The 17,088-nt window shown below is 35.8% G+C and overlaps 1 protein-coding gene across 1 annotated transcript in view; it reads left to right on the top strand.

Annotated features, from left to right (window-relative positions):
* Positions 1–1,656: 1,656 nt before the first annotated feature.
* Positions 1,657–17,088, top strand: part of LOC105618187 (muscle M-line assembly protein unc-89-like) — a 33,819-nt gene continuing 18,387 nt past the window's right edge. Inside the window, exons 1-11 of the mRNA XM_012199728.1 lie at positions 1,657–6,252; positions 6,623–6,732; positions 7,998–8,153; positions 9,927–10,049; positions 10,204–10,374; positions 11,611–11,692; positions 12,060–12,155; positions 14,332–14,424; positions 16,093–16,257; positions 16,345–16,482; positions 16,566–17,079. Of these exons, the coding sequence (XP_012055118.1) occupies positions 1,657–6,252; positions 6,623–6,732; positions 7,998–8,153; positions 9,927–10,049; positions 10,204–10,374; positions 11,611–11,692; positions 12,060–12,155; positions 14,332–14,424; positions 16,093–16,257; positions 16,345–16,482; positions 16,566–17,079 (6,244 nt within the window). The remainder of the gene's footprint in view (positions 6,253–6,622; positions 6,733–7,997; positions 8,154–9,926; positions 10,050–10,203; positions 10,375–11,610; positions 11,693–12,059; positions 12,156–14,331; positions 14,425–16,092; positions 16,258–16,344; positions 16,483–16,565; positions 17,080–17,088) is intronic.

Below are 17,088 nucleotides of genomic sequence, written 5' to 3'. Positions count from 1 at the left end.
CGGAGATCCGGGTCCGTGTACTCCGTTCTAAAGATGTATTGGAGAAGTGTAAGAAGGGTAGGCTATTTCTGGTCGTGGGAGCTGAGAGAGAGACTCGCTGTGCAAACGGCTCTTAGCCACTTCGTACGCAGAGAGTAGTCTCGTTTTCGCCGCGTATCGCCAATATACACCTTTCGGGAGGATCGCATCTCGTGAAAAGCCGAATGATGTGATCGGTATAATAAGAGTGAGGATGTTTTGCTTAGTGATCGGCATGAACAAGAATCTATGGGCTACTCACAAAAATTGTAGTATAAAAATAATGAAGAACGCGTTCATTCGATTACACTGGAACGAGAAACGAATGACATCAAATATGTATAATAGACGAGAATGAATATTTTCATGTAGAAAGAAATGATAAGAAGCAAAATAATTATATAATTTTTTATTTCTAACAAAGAAACAGGATAGAATAAAATTACTTCAACAATCAGTGTTTAGAGGAAAATTTGGAAAGAAATTTTGCTTTACAAGATTAAATATTATTAAGAAATTCAAAAAATTTCTGTAAATATTAAAAATTAATGATTATTAATAGTTTTATTTTTAAATTTGTAGTTCCTAAATTTCTTTTAAAGAACTATTATTAAATTATCTGCATAAAAGTGCATATATGTGAAATTAATAAATGGACTAATAAAGAAATCAAGATTGCAATTCGTGACATGAAATGATGTACAGAAATGTTTTTTTTTAGAATTATAAACATGAAAAATAAACCGTGAAACACTCAATATTATGTCAGTTTACAGGTGACGCGTGCGAGGTATTAAGCAATCAAAAGTAAAATGTCAAATGGTTAAATGCTCGTTCTAAGAAAAGAGAGAATAAATAATATTGAGTAAATGTTAGCTCAAGTAATAAGACAAATTTTTTGTTAAACAAAAATTTTAAATGGATGTTAAAATTTTTCAACTTTGAATCAATTATAAAGACTTATATTGAGAAGAATCGATAAATGATACGCTTTGATCTAAATTATATTTTATTCAAAAAGAGGAAGGAAGTATGCAAGAAGTTGTACTCAGAATCTAGACATGTGTAAATGAATTGAAAAACGAAATTCAACAGATATTGCGGCGGAGGTGAGATGCGTGAAAATGATCGAAGGCGCAAAGTCGCGATTGCCATCGTGTGGATGCCAAGTTTCGAGCTGATTTATCTACATCATCGGTAAAACGATTTCATTGACGTGTGAGCGTAAATGTGATTGGACATTAATTTCTGAAGAAAGAATTGATATATAAATCGACCGGTTAAAACGTGAGCTATAGCGCGCTCTTAAGACCAATTTGATTCGCACAATTTGTGAATTCGTCGCGAGTTCAAGTTCAAAACGAATCACTCGAAATCTTGAAAGCTTTACATATAATCTTTCATTCTAATCGCAGAGTATATCTGTAATCTCAAGTCATCAATCAGAGTACTAATAATCTCAAGCCATCAAGAAGGACATGATTAAGAGAAGAATAATTTAAAATCAAGAATACTCTATTATCTATTTTTATAATTATATCTCGAAGTCAACGTGATAATATATGTAATCGTTAGAAAAATTATAAAATATTATTAATGTTTTCACTAAATATCAAATAATTATCTCAGGAGGAGACAATGTCCTTCTGCAGGATTACAGGTAAAAGTCGGGGTCTCCCTAGACCAAATTACTTTCCGCTTTTACCACCTATAAGTCCAGCGGACGCGAAGCGATTCTGCCGCATCACTGGCAAATCCTACGGCTTGCCAACTCATCATTACATTCCGGTGCTGTTGGGCGCGCAGCCTCATGATAAGTCAAAATGTAAGATTACGAACGCGTCGGGTCTCGGCGCGCATCATTACACTGCCGGTTTGATTGTCGGCGAAAAGAAGAGACACGTGATGCTCAAGAATTATCGCTACGTCTTTCCGATTTTGGAGGGTGAAGGTGAGCAGCAACGTGCACTGAGAGAGCTTCTAAACACGAAGCAAACCCCAATTGAAGAAGCAGAGAAGTTTGTGTACACGGTGGAAGAACGAAGATGCAGCCTTGTATTTCCAGCGAAGTTGGAAGCCGCCGTTAGAGACGGAGACGTCAAAGATGTAATGCTCTCGAGAGATTGTGATACCGTTTTGTTAAGATTGAAGCAAGGCAAAAATGTGTCTGTGGATTTTAAGAATTTAGTGGATTTTGAAAATCTTTATGACGGCATGGGACCACGAGAAGAGGTGCTGAAGGAACGAGAAAAATTGGAAATGGAAGCTAGAAAACGAAAAAGAAAGAAACAGACTGTACTAAATTATGCAAAGAAATTTTTTGAAGAGAAAGAGAGAGCAGCCGATGAGGAAGAGCTCCAACGTACTAAGCAGCTTAAATTACGAAGCATCAAAGAAGAGATCAAGGACGAAATGGCAGAAAACTGGAAGCACGTAAATGTAGAACAAGCGAAACTAATGTCTTTTGATGTCGTGAATATGTCGAGTGCCTTCAAGGACGCAACAAAACCCGTTTCCAACATATTAGACTGGAATTCATTGAAGAACGACTCGAAAAAACCAATTGGTGTGCCAATAATCGGAAAAATACCAATACCTATAATGGCTGAGCCACAAATCATAGATCAAGAACCAATCTTATACACCAGTCCTATATCTGAGTTTGTAGGTGGTTTTGAAGCGATCGCAATCGTAAAACCGCTAACACCTTTAATTGCAAAGCCGGACATTACATTGCAGAATGCGATTCAAAATATTCTACAGGATGATCTTGAAGGGAGCGCAAACGTGACGGAGAAGTTTTTACAAGCTGGAGAACAGACGTTACAATGTTTGCCTAAGATAGAGGAAATACCCGAACTAGTGCGAAATCTACCCACTGGGAAAAAGCTCACGATGCATAATGTTAAAGGTCTCAAGCTGGACATAAAATCGGCGGAAAGATTTGTCACTGGTCAAACGGTGCACACACCTTCCGGTACTATTTTTGTGCCTGGTCAAACCTTGCAGACGCCTCAAGGTCCCACTTTCATTCCAGGATTAACTCTTAATACACCTGATGGTCCTCTTTTGGTCCCTGGACAAATCGTGACTGTGAATGAGTCGGAGGGAGCAAAGACGTCAGTGTTTGTCGCTGGACAAACCTTAACGACAGAGCGAGGCGAGCATTTCGTGCAAGGACAGACATTCCACACAAGCGAGGGAAGCAAGTTTGTTGAAGGTCAGACCGTTCTGACAGAGGAGGGTCCAAAATTTGTAGCTGGTCAAGTAGTAGCAAATGGTACCTTCGTCACTGGTCAAACCGTCACTACTCCGGATGGAGTACGTTTTATGGCGGGCCAGACAGTTACGGATTATCGTGGCGAGCCAGTCTTTGTGCCGGGACAGAATGTACAGATCAATGGCAGACACGAATTTGTACCTGGTCAATGCGTTGAATCACTGAATAGCGGACCCAAGTTTGTTCCTGGACAGACATTACTAACAGCCGAAGGTTCACAATTTGTTCCAGGTCAATACGTGACTACGAAATCAGGCGAAAAACATTTTGTTCCTGGTGTTGCTAGAGAAACGGAGAATATCTCAACATTTGTGTCGGGGATGACGTTGGATACCCCAAAAGGTCAGAAATTTGTTGAAGGACAAGTGTTAAAAACTCCGGAAGGTGTGGTATTCTGTCCAGGACGAACCATTATCACCGAGAAAGGCTTCGAATTTATCGCAGCGAGAAAGTTCGATGAAGTAATTTTCCAAGACGCCGGTCCTATCGGTATACCTGTAAATTCGAAGACTGCGAGTGCAGTGTTAACTTTGCAGCAACGTGAAGTCTTCGGTCACATGGTGCAGACAGAGAAGGGTATCGAATTCTTCCCAGAGAACGCGAGAAATTTGCCGGAAGGCAGGAAAATCGTCCCCGGACAATTAGTTACCGGTGACAAGGATGGGCCACGTTTTGTACCGGGTGTCATGACAGAGGATGGTTTCTTACCAGGTCAGATAGTTACAACAGAGAAGGGCGAGGAATTCGTGCCTGGTCAAGTAATCGATACTAGCAGTGGACCGAAATTCGTGCCCGGTCAGATAGTGGAGACCCGAACCGGTCCCAAGTTCGTGCCTGGTCAAACGGTAGATACGCCCGATGGACCACGTTTCGTGCCAGGTCAAATCGTTGATACCAAAGTAGGGCCGACGTTCATTCCCGGTCAGGTAATCTACACCGAGGAAGAGGGATCTAGATTCGTACCGGGACAAGTGGTGGACACGCCGGATGGACCCAGATTTGTACCTGGTCGCGTGGTGGAGGCAGGCGAAATGGGTGTGACCTTTATACCGGGTCAAATTGTGCAGACGGAAGAAGGGCCTTGTTTTGTCGCTCCTGATCTCATTGATACGCCTGAGGGTGAGCTAGAGTTTTCTGTACAGGGATTCGAGGTTACTCCCGAGGAGCTGCGACTGCTGCGCCCACAACATCTACATTACAATCCACGTTTTCGCCATCGCGGTGAGACCAGCATAGATTCTAAGATGTTACACGAACTATCTGAGGCGGGATTATCCGTGGGACGAAAAGTTGCGACAAATCTACCGACAGTGGACGTGGATGTAGATCCGAAGGCGATGGCTTTAGAACAGGCTCTCGCCGTGGCAACAAAATTAGGTTTGCAAGGTGGTACGGCGGTGAAGTTGGCGCAAGTTATGTCGACAATTGCGCAATTAGCAAAAAATATTGTTTTGCAGCAACAACGAAATTCAGACTCTGAAAATACAATAATGTTAACAAACGGTAATCGATCATCTGTTATTGAAACTGAAGAAATAAGAACAAATAATGAGAATAACGTCGAGTCACTGCAGGATATAATAAGAGCAGCAATTGCAACAACTGCCCTGATAATATCAGATGATCAACAAATAACATTAGATAATAGCAATTTTCAAGACTTTGTCTATTCTTCCATTAGTGAATCCTTTAACATTCTATTGCATCAAAACGATCAAGACATCGATCAATCGGTAGATGAAATTTTAAAAATTCTCTTAATTTCACAAAATCGCAGTGCTCTTTGTCAAAGTATACTGTCAGAATTGTTGAACACTAAGAAAAACAAAGTGAACATTCTCAAATCGACCGTGAGTCCACGCCAGCCATTGCGGAGAGATGTTATACTCGACAAGCTATTGCTGATTCTCAAAGAGGAACACAATACGGATTTAATTGGACCGGCCTTTCGAACCGTTTCGAAGAACGATCCAGAGCTAGTATCACTTGTTCTGAAAAATGTGTCGCGACACGTAGCGGACGTGGTGACTGAAAAGGAAGCTGCGGAGACAGTTCATAAGGCGATCGTCCAGGCGATTCGAGAATCAAGCAAAATTTGCGTAACAGAGCTATTGAATGCCGAGGGACCAGACGTTCGCGAAATGCTGCTTCAAGCTGTAGGTTTAGCACGAGCTCTAGGGATGCCTGATACGGCGAACAGCTTGCTGTCAGTGATCAACGACGAGAAATCTACCCAGGCTCTGGCAAATGATCGGGTGACCATGGACGTATTGAAGAGGTTGGCAATCATGAGGAAACTCGCAGAAGAACGGCCACCTTTTATGAATGCTCTCGGACAGCTATGCAGCGATCCCGAATTGGCTAAAACGGATCCGCGATTACGAACTCTCGTAAGAGAGAGTGCCGCACTGATGATAGTACCTGAAGAGACTCCTTTGATGTCTTCAGCCGATGTTCCAACTGCGTTGCTACGCGCTGACAACAGCCTGGCGATGGAAGAATTCTTATTGAGAAGAAGTCATAAGCGTTCGGCTATTTTCATGATTTTGAAACAGGGTATGCAAGCAGTCGTACCTAGAGAGGCTTCCAGGTCGGTGTTAACCGGTGAAGTCGCCTACACTGTCCTTGATGAAGATGGTATACATCATTTCGAACCGTTGCACGTATTTTCGGCGCTCAGGCTGAATCCAGCCGCTCATCGATTCTCCATGTATTGTTGCCCGGTAGCAAAGGAAGTGGATATTGAAATCGGCGAGATGATGTCCACCACCTTTACCGGTACAACATCGATTGCGAGCAGTCTGGATGGCTCTGCCAATGGTAGTTCCAATAAGCAAGAAAGTAATGGTACTGCAACTCTATCAAAATCTGAACAATCGGCTGCTTTTTATTCAGTTAGCAGAGAGAACACGCCAAGTCTGAAGAGATTGAACGGTGCTCGGAGCTTTGAGCGGGTAAAGTATAATATTAGGAAGATGGAGACCGAAATATGTGATGAACATTTTCTATCGAAGAGCCAATATATTTAATATTTTATATTTCACGTTAACTATAAATTATTTAATCAAGAAAAAGTGATTCACGTTAGGTCTAGTTTCGCGCGTGATATAATTTTTAAGATTTTCATCTCTTGTTAATTTCTTTCAATGCTGAATGATTCCAAAACCTGTTTCTATTTTTCAATTAAAACCACAGTTTTATAATTCAATTGTGTTTTATAATTTAAAAAAAGATGCATCATTCCTATTTTTATTTCAAGGTGCACTTGAAAAAAAGTCCGATACAATTTTTTATTCTATTTGTGTCATCGTATTTTTGTTACAGGGATCTTCGGAAAATTATGTCATTGTGAAGGACTACATAGCGGACACCGATGGATTCACCGTGAATGTTGGCGACATCGTCGAGGCCGTCGATCATGACGATTCGGCAAAGTAAGTAATTTTTAGTTCAAGGATACAATTTAAGAGAAAAGAGAGATTGCTTCTCGATGGATTTTGTCATCGCGCTGCTTTTCGTATCGTGCGCGTATACGTGGGTGGCAACCGTTTCGTGATAGATAAAATTCACCACTCGATCTAAAGATAGTCTGCGCGACTCATCATTCGCACGCTCGTCTCACACTGCGCGCGTCGACATGCTTGCGATAACGATTGTCCAAGTTGTTTATCATCGATACCTGAGATCTCGGCGCACAGCGTGCGGAAGTGATAACTAAGGGATCAAATTGGATGGACGCATTTATGACCAACAGGTGCATCTCGTCTATTAACGCTAACATTGGTTTTCTCGCGAGAGCGAGCGCAGGTAATATCAGATTTTGAAGGCAGCTACTGTTTGTACGCGTATTAACCGCGACCGCAATTATATATTTTTCACGTTCATCGCTGAACCCGTGGCTTCTCCTGTGATAAAAAAACCGGGGAGCTTCGTCCAAGCTAATCCGGATGTCGAACCATAAGACGAGGATCATTGCCCCGCGAATGTAAGACACGCTTGGGTTTCTGCTTGCACACCCGCCCGCGGTGTTCTATTTTTATACTATACGGTGGTTTTATTGGCGTTCGGCTTGACTCGTCTGACATATGATGCGAAATTTGTAAATACTTCGACAGATGGAAAATACGCGCGAAATTTATAGTCACATAAAAATCTTGCGCTAGTGATCTTGGTTATGCAAGAAAATTGGCGTTTATGCGCTCGCTACAGACAACAGAATAATCCTCGAATGTGTCAAATATAAAAATCTTGAAATTGCTATTAAATTGCATGAGACTTCTGAAATGAAGTAATGTAACGGTGGAAAAACCGTACTGTGAAATTTACATCTTGCTATTATACGTCATAAAATTAGCACAGCACATGGCTTTCAACTACATCTGCAAAATTAACAAGATGAAACGGCATGTTGTGAAATATAATCCGCAAATGGCATCCTCATCCTACCACAATGCTTGTGAAACATCCGCTTTAATCGCTTTGCACATTAAAGACTCATTGTTATGCGGTTAATTCCGATAAATAGATAACTAGTTCTATATAAAAATATTATATATATATATATATATATATATATATATATATAATACAACAAATATATGACAGATACATAACATAATATCAAGAGAATCTCTTTTCTATAAACTCCTCGTCATACAAATGGACGAGATCCTGTAGCGGATGCTTCGCGTTGTTGTAGGAAAGCGAGAATCGATCCCGATCTGGAGGTCGAAGTTGGCGATATCTTGGACAATTCGGCTGCCAAACACAAGCTTTCGATTCGGCCACGTCGAAATCATGCAGATCCGCGTGCTCGAAGCAGTCCGAGCATCGACTCAGATACAAAACTTCAAAGGTAAAGCGCGTCGAGACTGGGACAATGATATTCATTTAGGTTTCCACCTTGAAAATCATTTGATAATGTGACGACTAGAAATACGTTCCGCATCTACTAATTTTATCGCTTTCAGCGATAAAATTAGCTCTTCGATGTATAATATTTTATCCTGGTCTCATAATAAAGTCTAAAGTAACTGACTCAGAATAGAATAATGAAGACTGCAATATTAAATTTTGACTCATCAAGAACACGTGATCCTGTGTTATAAGATAACGATTGCCATCATCAACGATGCCATTAAAATACTGTCAATCTCTTTAATATTGTATGCTGTAAACAATGATAATTCAAGAAATATTTATAAATTTTTAAAAAGTTAATACAGATTAGTTTTATAAGTTTAAAATGCTAAACATTAACGAAAAACTTTAATGAAAGTATTATAAAAAGTTCAACTCTACAAAATCTAAATTATGAATTAATATATTAAAATAAGCTGTAATTGTAACGAATATAGATAAATGTCACAAAAATTATTATGTTCTGACTAAAAATACAAAATGATAAATTACCATAACATTGACTATTCAAATATTACTAAACTAAATATTTATAATAAATGATTTGATACATTCCTTTGTTGTTGCATTGTCAGCACATTTAACGGAACAGTCATTCAAATTCCTGCAGCATGTGCGCGTTTTGTGATTGTTTAAATACGACAGACGAGACAAAAGCAATCCGTTCATGCAGCTATATTGAGAGCAAATTTGGATTTGCACAGTTCCAAAATAAATTTAACAACGCTGAATTATGACGACGCTAATGAAGATTAAGCATTTCTAAACGTCCTGCGCAATAATATCTCGAGCAATCATATCTCTGCGTGATTGGCGACAGGCCAATGTCAGTAAAATCGATAAGTATAACTTATTACTAAAAAAAATCTTTAAATGTCGAAAAAACATTGTATTAACGAGATATTACAGACGTTTTGCAAAAATTTAATATATTTATAATTTTAGAAAATTATGTTGTAGACAAATGCTCGTTTCTATCAATGTAGTTTAATTTTAATTTTGATGCAATTAATTCTTCATTTTTCCTACTTCTAAGGATTAAAAAAGAATGAAAAAAAAATTTACCTGAGATTAAAATTGATCTACATATAATAGAAACAGATATAATTCGATATGCAATATTGAATTACGTTTCATAACTGTTAATGTGAATTGGTGAGATAATGCACTTTTCTATAATCATCAGAATGGAAACATTGCATGATAAAACTCTTGTAGCAATTCGAGTACATTCGCCAGAATATTTTGCGTTCTGTGAATGGACGATGACTTTGATGGCACGATGCCTTAGTCATTCTGCATAAATATAACTGCGAGATTCCTACGCTTTTGAGTGTTTATCTATATCATCTCTGTCGATAACATCCGATCCGATCTGATCTAATTATTAGATAATTTTATTTGACTCAAAATTATCGGCAAAAAATTGAGAAAATTGTACAATGAATTAATCGAGAATAAAATCGTTCAATGAAGATTTCCGAAAAATGACCTTTCGAAGTTTTTAATGTTAAGAATGGTATACAATCGCGAATTATCAAAAATGATTAATATGATTAATAATTTTGAGGAAGTTTGTTTTTATTTTCATAAAGATGCAACATTATAAAATTTCTTAAAATGTCTGCAATCTTGGAAAAATGGAAAAAGTATTCGGAAGATAATTTTTTTACAATATGCAAATGTCTAATAGGGCTTGTTGCTTTAGGATATACGTTCGTACATCCGATGGAAGGCAGGGATGGTTACCTTCATCCATTTTGATGCAAACGGCGCTTAGTGAAGAGACTTCATCAATGAGTCGGCCAGAAGATTCTCATTATCGACGAGAGTATGTATTTGCTCTTATCTTTCAATTTTTAACGCATTTTTATAATTTTACATATAATATACATATATATTCTTTAATCTCTTTTATAATTATATTTTAATATAATTATCAACAGTAAGACAAAAATATCTTAATTTCTTCGCTTTACTTACAGAGCTGTTGTGAAAGAGTTAATCGAAACTGAGGAAGAATTCGGCAAGGATATTCAACTCGTCGTTGAACGTTATTTAAAACCTCTCGATAATCCTGACGTTCCGCGAGCTGTACGAGACAATAAAGAAGTTATCTTCACTAATTTGAAACAAATAGCCGATTTTCATAACACGTAGGTATTTACGGCAGCATACACTGATAGAAAAACGCAAAAGTTCATTGCAACACTGTCACAGACGAGCATTTATAAATATAATACTTGATATATATTTCTTGTTTTTTTTTTTTTTTTTTTTATTTAATTTATCAGTAGAAATAAAGGAGAATATAGACACGCTTAATTACTACATATAAACAATCACAAAATTTATTAGGAGATTCACTGTATTTATACAATTATACATAATCACTATTATTTATCTAAATATTTTATTACTTTAATTACATAAACAAATATAAATATTTCATTTTGTTATTTACAATTGCGAACACATCGAAGAAACACATGCACACTCGAATAATCTTTTAATGCGCTAAATACAATGTAATATTGCATCAAATATTATAATTTCTCCACTCAACAGTATAAATATATATACTATATCACATTGTTGTGCGTAACAATTACATTGTTAAGTGAGAAATTATAACATTAGTGTGATGTTAATGTTATTTTGTAATGTTATTTTGTATTTAGTGGATAACACTGTTATTGGCTTATCAGATATATCACTAAAAATATCACACAAATTCTGTATTATACACAACTACATTTTGTACATACAACTTTCCACACATTATTTTTTCACTTTAGCGGAATACGATGTATAAAGCGTAAGTTGAAGCGTATTTGTGTGATAGTGTGCTTCTTCGTACATGTGAACGTGACCCAAAAATTAATCTATATTTGTATTATCGCTTTTTAAGAATTTGATTATAATGTCCTTTTTAACGATATACATGATTTGATAAACGTAACAAGTCAATATTACTATAAAAATGTTACTATAAAACTGCATAAGCTTTAAAAACATACAAGCAGTTCTAATCTCATTTTAAAAAATTATCATGTTACGGTATTGATACAATATTAAGTCATTTTGTTATTCATTACGTTACTAACTCAACCTAATTCATCAGTGCTCATCGATGTTAATCTTGTTGTTTTAATCTGAGAACAAATTAAATTCTAATTTTTCCATGAGAACCTGTAAGAATCGTTTTCATCCTTTATAGATCAGTAAAATAATACTGACAACTAAAATATGCCACATTTTTGGGACTACCTTGCATTATATATCGCTCCTAAGTAAAACGTGCTCATTCTGAAGATGACATAGACTTCCATTCCGTAGCATGTTAGGCGTGGTGTGACTTTGGCATGATAATTAATTCCGGCCTTACTTAGATCGTTCGGCAGGGTGTTGATCGAGGGCGTCAAGTACTATGCGGATCAACCACGTATGCTTGGCAAAACTTTCTTAAGATTGGTAAGTGATTCACTAGTAATATTTATTATTGAAACAATTAAGTTTACATTATCTGAAATAATTTCTGATTATATATTTATTATGATTATATATATGTTTTTTTTATTTATTTTTTAATTGTAATTCTTTATACAAGAGCGCAAGATAAAAATGTTCGTTTGGCATATGAGAATTGCATTCGTGAAAGTATATATAAAATAAAAGTTTCTATAAATAAATTGCCGAGGAAACTTAATATTATATAAATAATAAATATAATATTATAATAATAAACTTAATATTATATATTATAAGCTTAATATTATATATTACATAACCGACTCTCGAATCAAATAGTTAATTACAATAAGATGCTATTCTATTTTAGGAGAGAGACTTTGACAAGCACGTGGCGTACTGCAGAGACGAGCCCGCTGCTCAAGAATTTCTTCAGACAAACGATAAAGTACGCGAATACTTTGAGGCAAGTTGTGTTTTATTATTATTATTATTATTGCAGAAATTCATTTCTTATATTAATTGGTTAATAAATTGTTGTCACTTTTAATTAAGAATTCATTAAGCTTAAATTGGCGAGAAATGCGAAATTCAGTTTCCAAATTAAATTGAATTAGTTGTAATGAAATTAGGACTTTAAATTTGCTGATAGTAATAAATTGGCATTAATATTGTAAAAATCAAAATTAAGTAATCGCAAACTAATATTTTATTTTTCTATAAATACTCAAGATATATTTTTATCTAAATGCAAAATCAAATATTACTAAAAAATAATAAAATAATATAAAAATATAAATTAAGTATCAGATAGTGTATATGTATTTATATTAAAATATTGCAGTATATATTATATATAAAATATGTCTTAAACATTATTTTCTGTAGATAGTTTATCATCTATTAATAGTATCTTTTTTTTTAAACTTTTAACCTGCACCGTGTATCCTATTCTAAAACATCATAATAATCTTTTATTTGTCATTTTAATGCGTCATTCGCGTTGCGAACTTTCACTGGAAATCCATGTTCGATTGCCTCAACGGTGTGGATTGAAGAAAATGATGATAATTATATAACACGCGGGGGATATGCGGGCGTGTGTCCAGCCCTCAAAATAGCTGAGTTTATTCTTAACAGACGGAACATCTTTCGCTTCTCTTACCTACGACTGATAGTATCGAGATGCGTGCTATTCGGAAAAAAGAGATGCGTTTTCATCAAGATTCAAAATATATCATAGAAAATATTATATAATACGACATATTATCCGATAATGTAGAATATTATAGAACATAAAATATTATAATTGCTCGTAAAATATATTTTATAAATTCATAAATATTTATTTTAAGATTTATATTTTATAATTGCAATTCTTCGATCTAATATAAAACTATTCTTTAAGATTATATCATCTGTTAGCCCAAAAATTAATTTTGTCCGAGATGCAAATGCTTTGCTAAAAAATTATTTTAATTGAAGAAGACATTCCGGATTTTCATCTGCAAATTCTTATGCGCTCTTTACATCCACTAGAGAGTGAATAAGGTGAAATAGATGGTTCGACTGTCGTGTAAAAGATGCAAGGAGAATGGATCGCGAAATGAAGTGTATCGATGATCCGTGCAATCTTCGTGTTGTTTTCGCGCGTGGTCAGTCGTACACGAAATCGTCCGGCGTCTAAGTATAGCCGTTACCGTATTGGTCTTCCGAGTATACTACGGCGGCAGTTGCGAGCACCCGAAGATTCCTCCTCAGTATCGTGGACCACTGACCATCACACCGTCTGTGTGTGAGAATCGCGCGATCCACTGAATTTGATCAGGAGCCGGACTCCTGTGCGCAATTCATCTGCGAGCAGCCACGCGACGACCATACCTCGACGAAATATCTCGACTTCAGTAGCGATCTTAGGGTGTTCCCTCCTTGTTTAAGGTGCGCGTCCAATAGTAGTACGCAGTTCTGCTTTCTCCGTTCTCCAAAGGTCACAAAGCATTGCGCTGAACTTATGCGATATGTCAATCGTGCGTCGTCGTCATCTCAACATGTTAACTCTGTGACCACTTCTCTGCGGGAGTGACACACACTCATCTTTGCATGCAAATTCAGTCACACATCCAAAAATACATATGTTCATGCCAGATCTTCTTGGTGTCGAATTACGGTGTCGGCCAATTTCTTCCTTGAGAAAAATCACCTCAAAAGAAATACTTAATTTTACTTAGCGAGAATGGTGTGGTGATTTATCGTTTCGTTAATCTCTAATCGCTCTAATTGCGAATTACACTTCTTAAAGTAGATAGATTTGGAAATATCGACATTAGTGCATGTGCAAGAAAAGTTTTAATTTGACATTATATTTATGGAAAGATTATATATTTATGTAAGTAGGAAAATGTAGCTTCAATTTGATTGCACAGATCTGGATAAATGCATAAAAATAATGAAGAAGGGGATTTTTAGGAATTTTGGAGACAAAAAAACTAAAATTTAAATTTGCTAATACAATTTTAATTTTATGCAAAATTTTTATGTAAAATTTTTATGTAAAATTTTTATGTAAAATAGAAATTTCTAAATATCTACATACGACGTTGACAAAACTAAGAAAATTCGTGCCATCGTTTCGTTTCTTACAGGAGTTGAGCCAGACTCTGGGTGACGACAAAAGCATATCAGAACATTTGAAGCTCCCGATACAACGCATAAACGACTACCAGCTCCTGTTAAAGGTAAAATAACGTTTTATTTTTGTTTTATTGCAAAGTTGTAATAGAAATCTCATAATCTTATTATACGAGTATTCACAACAACTGCAGAAATATTATTAAGTTATCAAATTTGAAAAACATCTGTAAAAAAATGAATAAAACAAATATTTAATATATACTTTTTTTTGCTAAGGAAATCAAGACAATAATATCAGACAACCGAATACACAGATATACAGCACGACCTATATTTCCGCTCGAATTTTATTGCGTCAGACGGAAATAGCACGGCGCTAAAGCACTTTCCACTTTGCCTTGAAATCGTATCTCCTTGATATAATTACAGCCATTCATTCAAAATATATATTACAAATTGACAATTAAAGAGACGCGAACTGTCTGGATCATTTTATAAATAAAAATCATCCAAAAAAATTGATTTCTCACTAACATTTAAAATGGAATTAATTTAAACGATATTATTAAATATTCTATTTCTTTTTTCAATATAGAGGCGTTTTAGATCTATTAAATTACATGTTACATAGATCTATTAAATTACAAGATTTTTCATGTTCAAGTATTTCGACAGTGCTCGTCGTGAAGTTTGTTGAAGCCAAGTAGATTAGTTTTATTAGCCAGTTTAAATGGGCCAGTTGCCCGGAAAAATTAACATCAAGGTAGCAACTTCTACATTGAAGTATGAACAAGAATCCGCAATTAATAGTTTTTGGCCTATATATGTTTGTTGATAATACCGCTGCAGACTGCCGCCACTCTAACGACTATATATTTTAAAATATGCATAGTAAACATTAGCCAGAAGTCTAAAATAATACTTAATTATTACTTCGTCGACATCAACAGGTTTGCTAAATTTAGAATATAACAGGTTTGCTAAATTCAGACCGAATCTAACTATAATCATTATTATAATTTTGAATATAATTGTATAATTTTTTCTGTTACGAAATTCTTTTTTAATTCTCGTAATAAAAAATTCTTTCGTACTTTAGTATAAAATATTTTTGTAACTATATATCTAGATAACGCAGCGAGTTCAAAAAGAATTTAAAAAGAATTTAGTTGTAATGTTATCAATTTAGAATTCATTTTCGAATACAAAAAGAATTCTTTTTCTGAACAGGTTTGAAAAGAATTCTTTTTACATCTGGAAATGAATTCAGAATTGATGACATACGGCTGAATTTTTTTTTGTGCTATCTGGATATACATATAAATAAGCTGGAAATATATGTGCTAAAAAGACGTCGCCGAATTTGCCAAAGAATATATCTTTCGACAAATCTGGACTCTCTACATAGAATGTAGAGATACGATAATATAGAACATTTTGCGTTTGCATGAATGTGTGTGGGCGTTATACCGATTTAGTGAGCTAAAAATGTGTATTCGCGTCTACATAGTAGATTAATCGAGACACGATTTAGCTTTATGAAAAAACTGTGCAAACACGAGACAGATGCAAGCATGGAAAAGCGACGGTAATAATTGAAGTATACGATACAAGTTAATTCGGTCCAAGGATGACAGTCACAACATTGCGCAAATCGCATTTCGTGCGATCGTAGGCGGATTGAGGCAAATTTTATTTCGGTTTAATCCGTCACAAAATCATCAATTTTTATAAAGAAATATTAACTGTTTACACGTATATTGTTGTTACAGGAGCTGGTGAAGTATTCAACCCGATTAGGTGAAAACTGCGACGATCTACAAAAGGCGTTAGAGTTGATGCTAGGAATTCCTCATAGAGCGACTGATAATAAATTTATAAGTAATATCGAAGGATATAAAGGGAATATTCATAAACTTGGTAGATTACTCACACATGTAAGTATATGTGTATTAAAAGATAGTAAGTAAATTAGAAAGTGTAAAAAAATTTAAAAAAAATAACGTTATATGATATGTTTTCAGGAATGGTACACAGTTATCGATAAAGAAGGAAAGAGCAAAGAAAGATACTTGTTCCTATTCAAAGCACGAATTCTCATTTGCAAAGTCAGACGCATATCGGAGGATAGATCAGTTTTCATCTTAAAAGATATTATTCGAGTAAGAGAGAACTTAAATAACATTGTGATATTTATAATAAAAATATGTAAAATAATATGACAAATTTGATCATTTTGTTTTAGTTACCGGAAGTAGAAGTGAAGGATCATCCCGATAATATACGATCCTTTGAACTACATAATCCGGCTGTATCCAATTACCCTATCACTTTAGTAGCTCACAAAGACCCCGTAAAGGCTTATTGGCTCAAAGAAATTCGTCAGTACGCCAGTGATTTGGTCGCTCTTGCCGAACATGCAGCAGATGATCTTCAAGTAACCGAAGAAGTACCGGAAGGCAAGGAAGAGCTCAAAAGCGACGAGAAATCGGTATCGTTAAAAATCGAACCATCTCAAGCAAATCCAGGATTACTTAAAGCTCAGAGTAATCCAACGAAGATAGAAGCAAATCCGGGTCCACCAAAAACAGACGTGACTAAAGAATCCACGAAAGTTGCGGAGAAGAGGAAGGACTTCGTGAGCACGACCGACACATCGGAAATAAAGAAGACTAAGATCGAGGAAGAGCAAGCAGACATGTCCCGAAGATATTCCGCGAGTCGATACAGCGCGAGCGCCTCTTCGAAAGTTGTGGAAGGTGAAAGCT

Source organism: Atta cephalotes (assembly GCF_000143395.1).
Source record: "Atta cephalotes unplaced genomic scaffold scaffold00016, whole genome shotgun sequence".
Lineage (NCBI taxonomy): Eukaryota > Metazoa > Arthropoda > Insecta > Hymenoptera > Formicidae > Atta > Atta cephalotes.
Note: the sequence above shows the minus strand (reverse complement) of the source record. Positions and strands in the feature narration are given on the sequence as shown.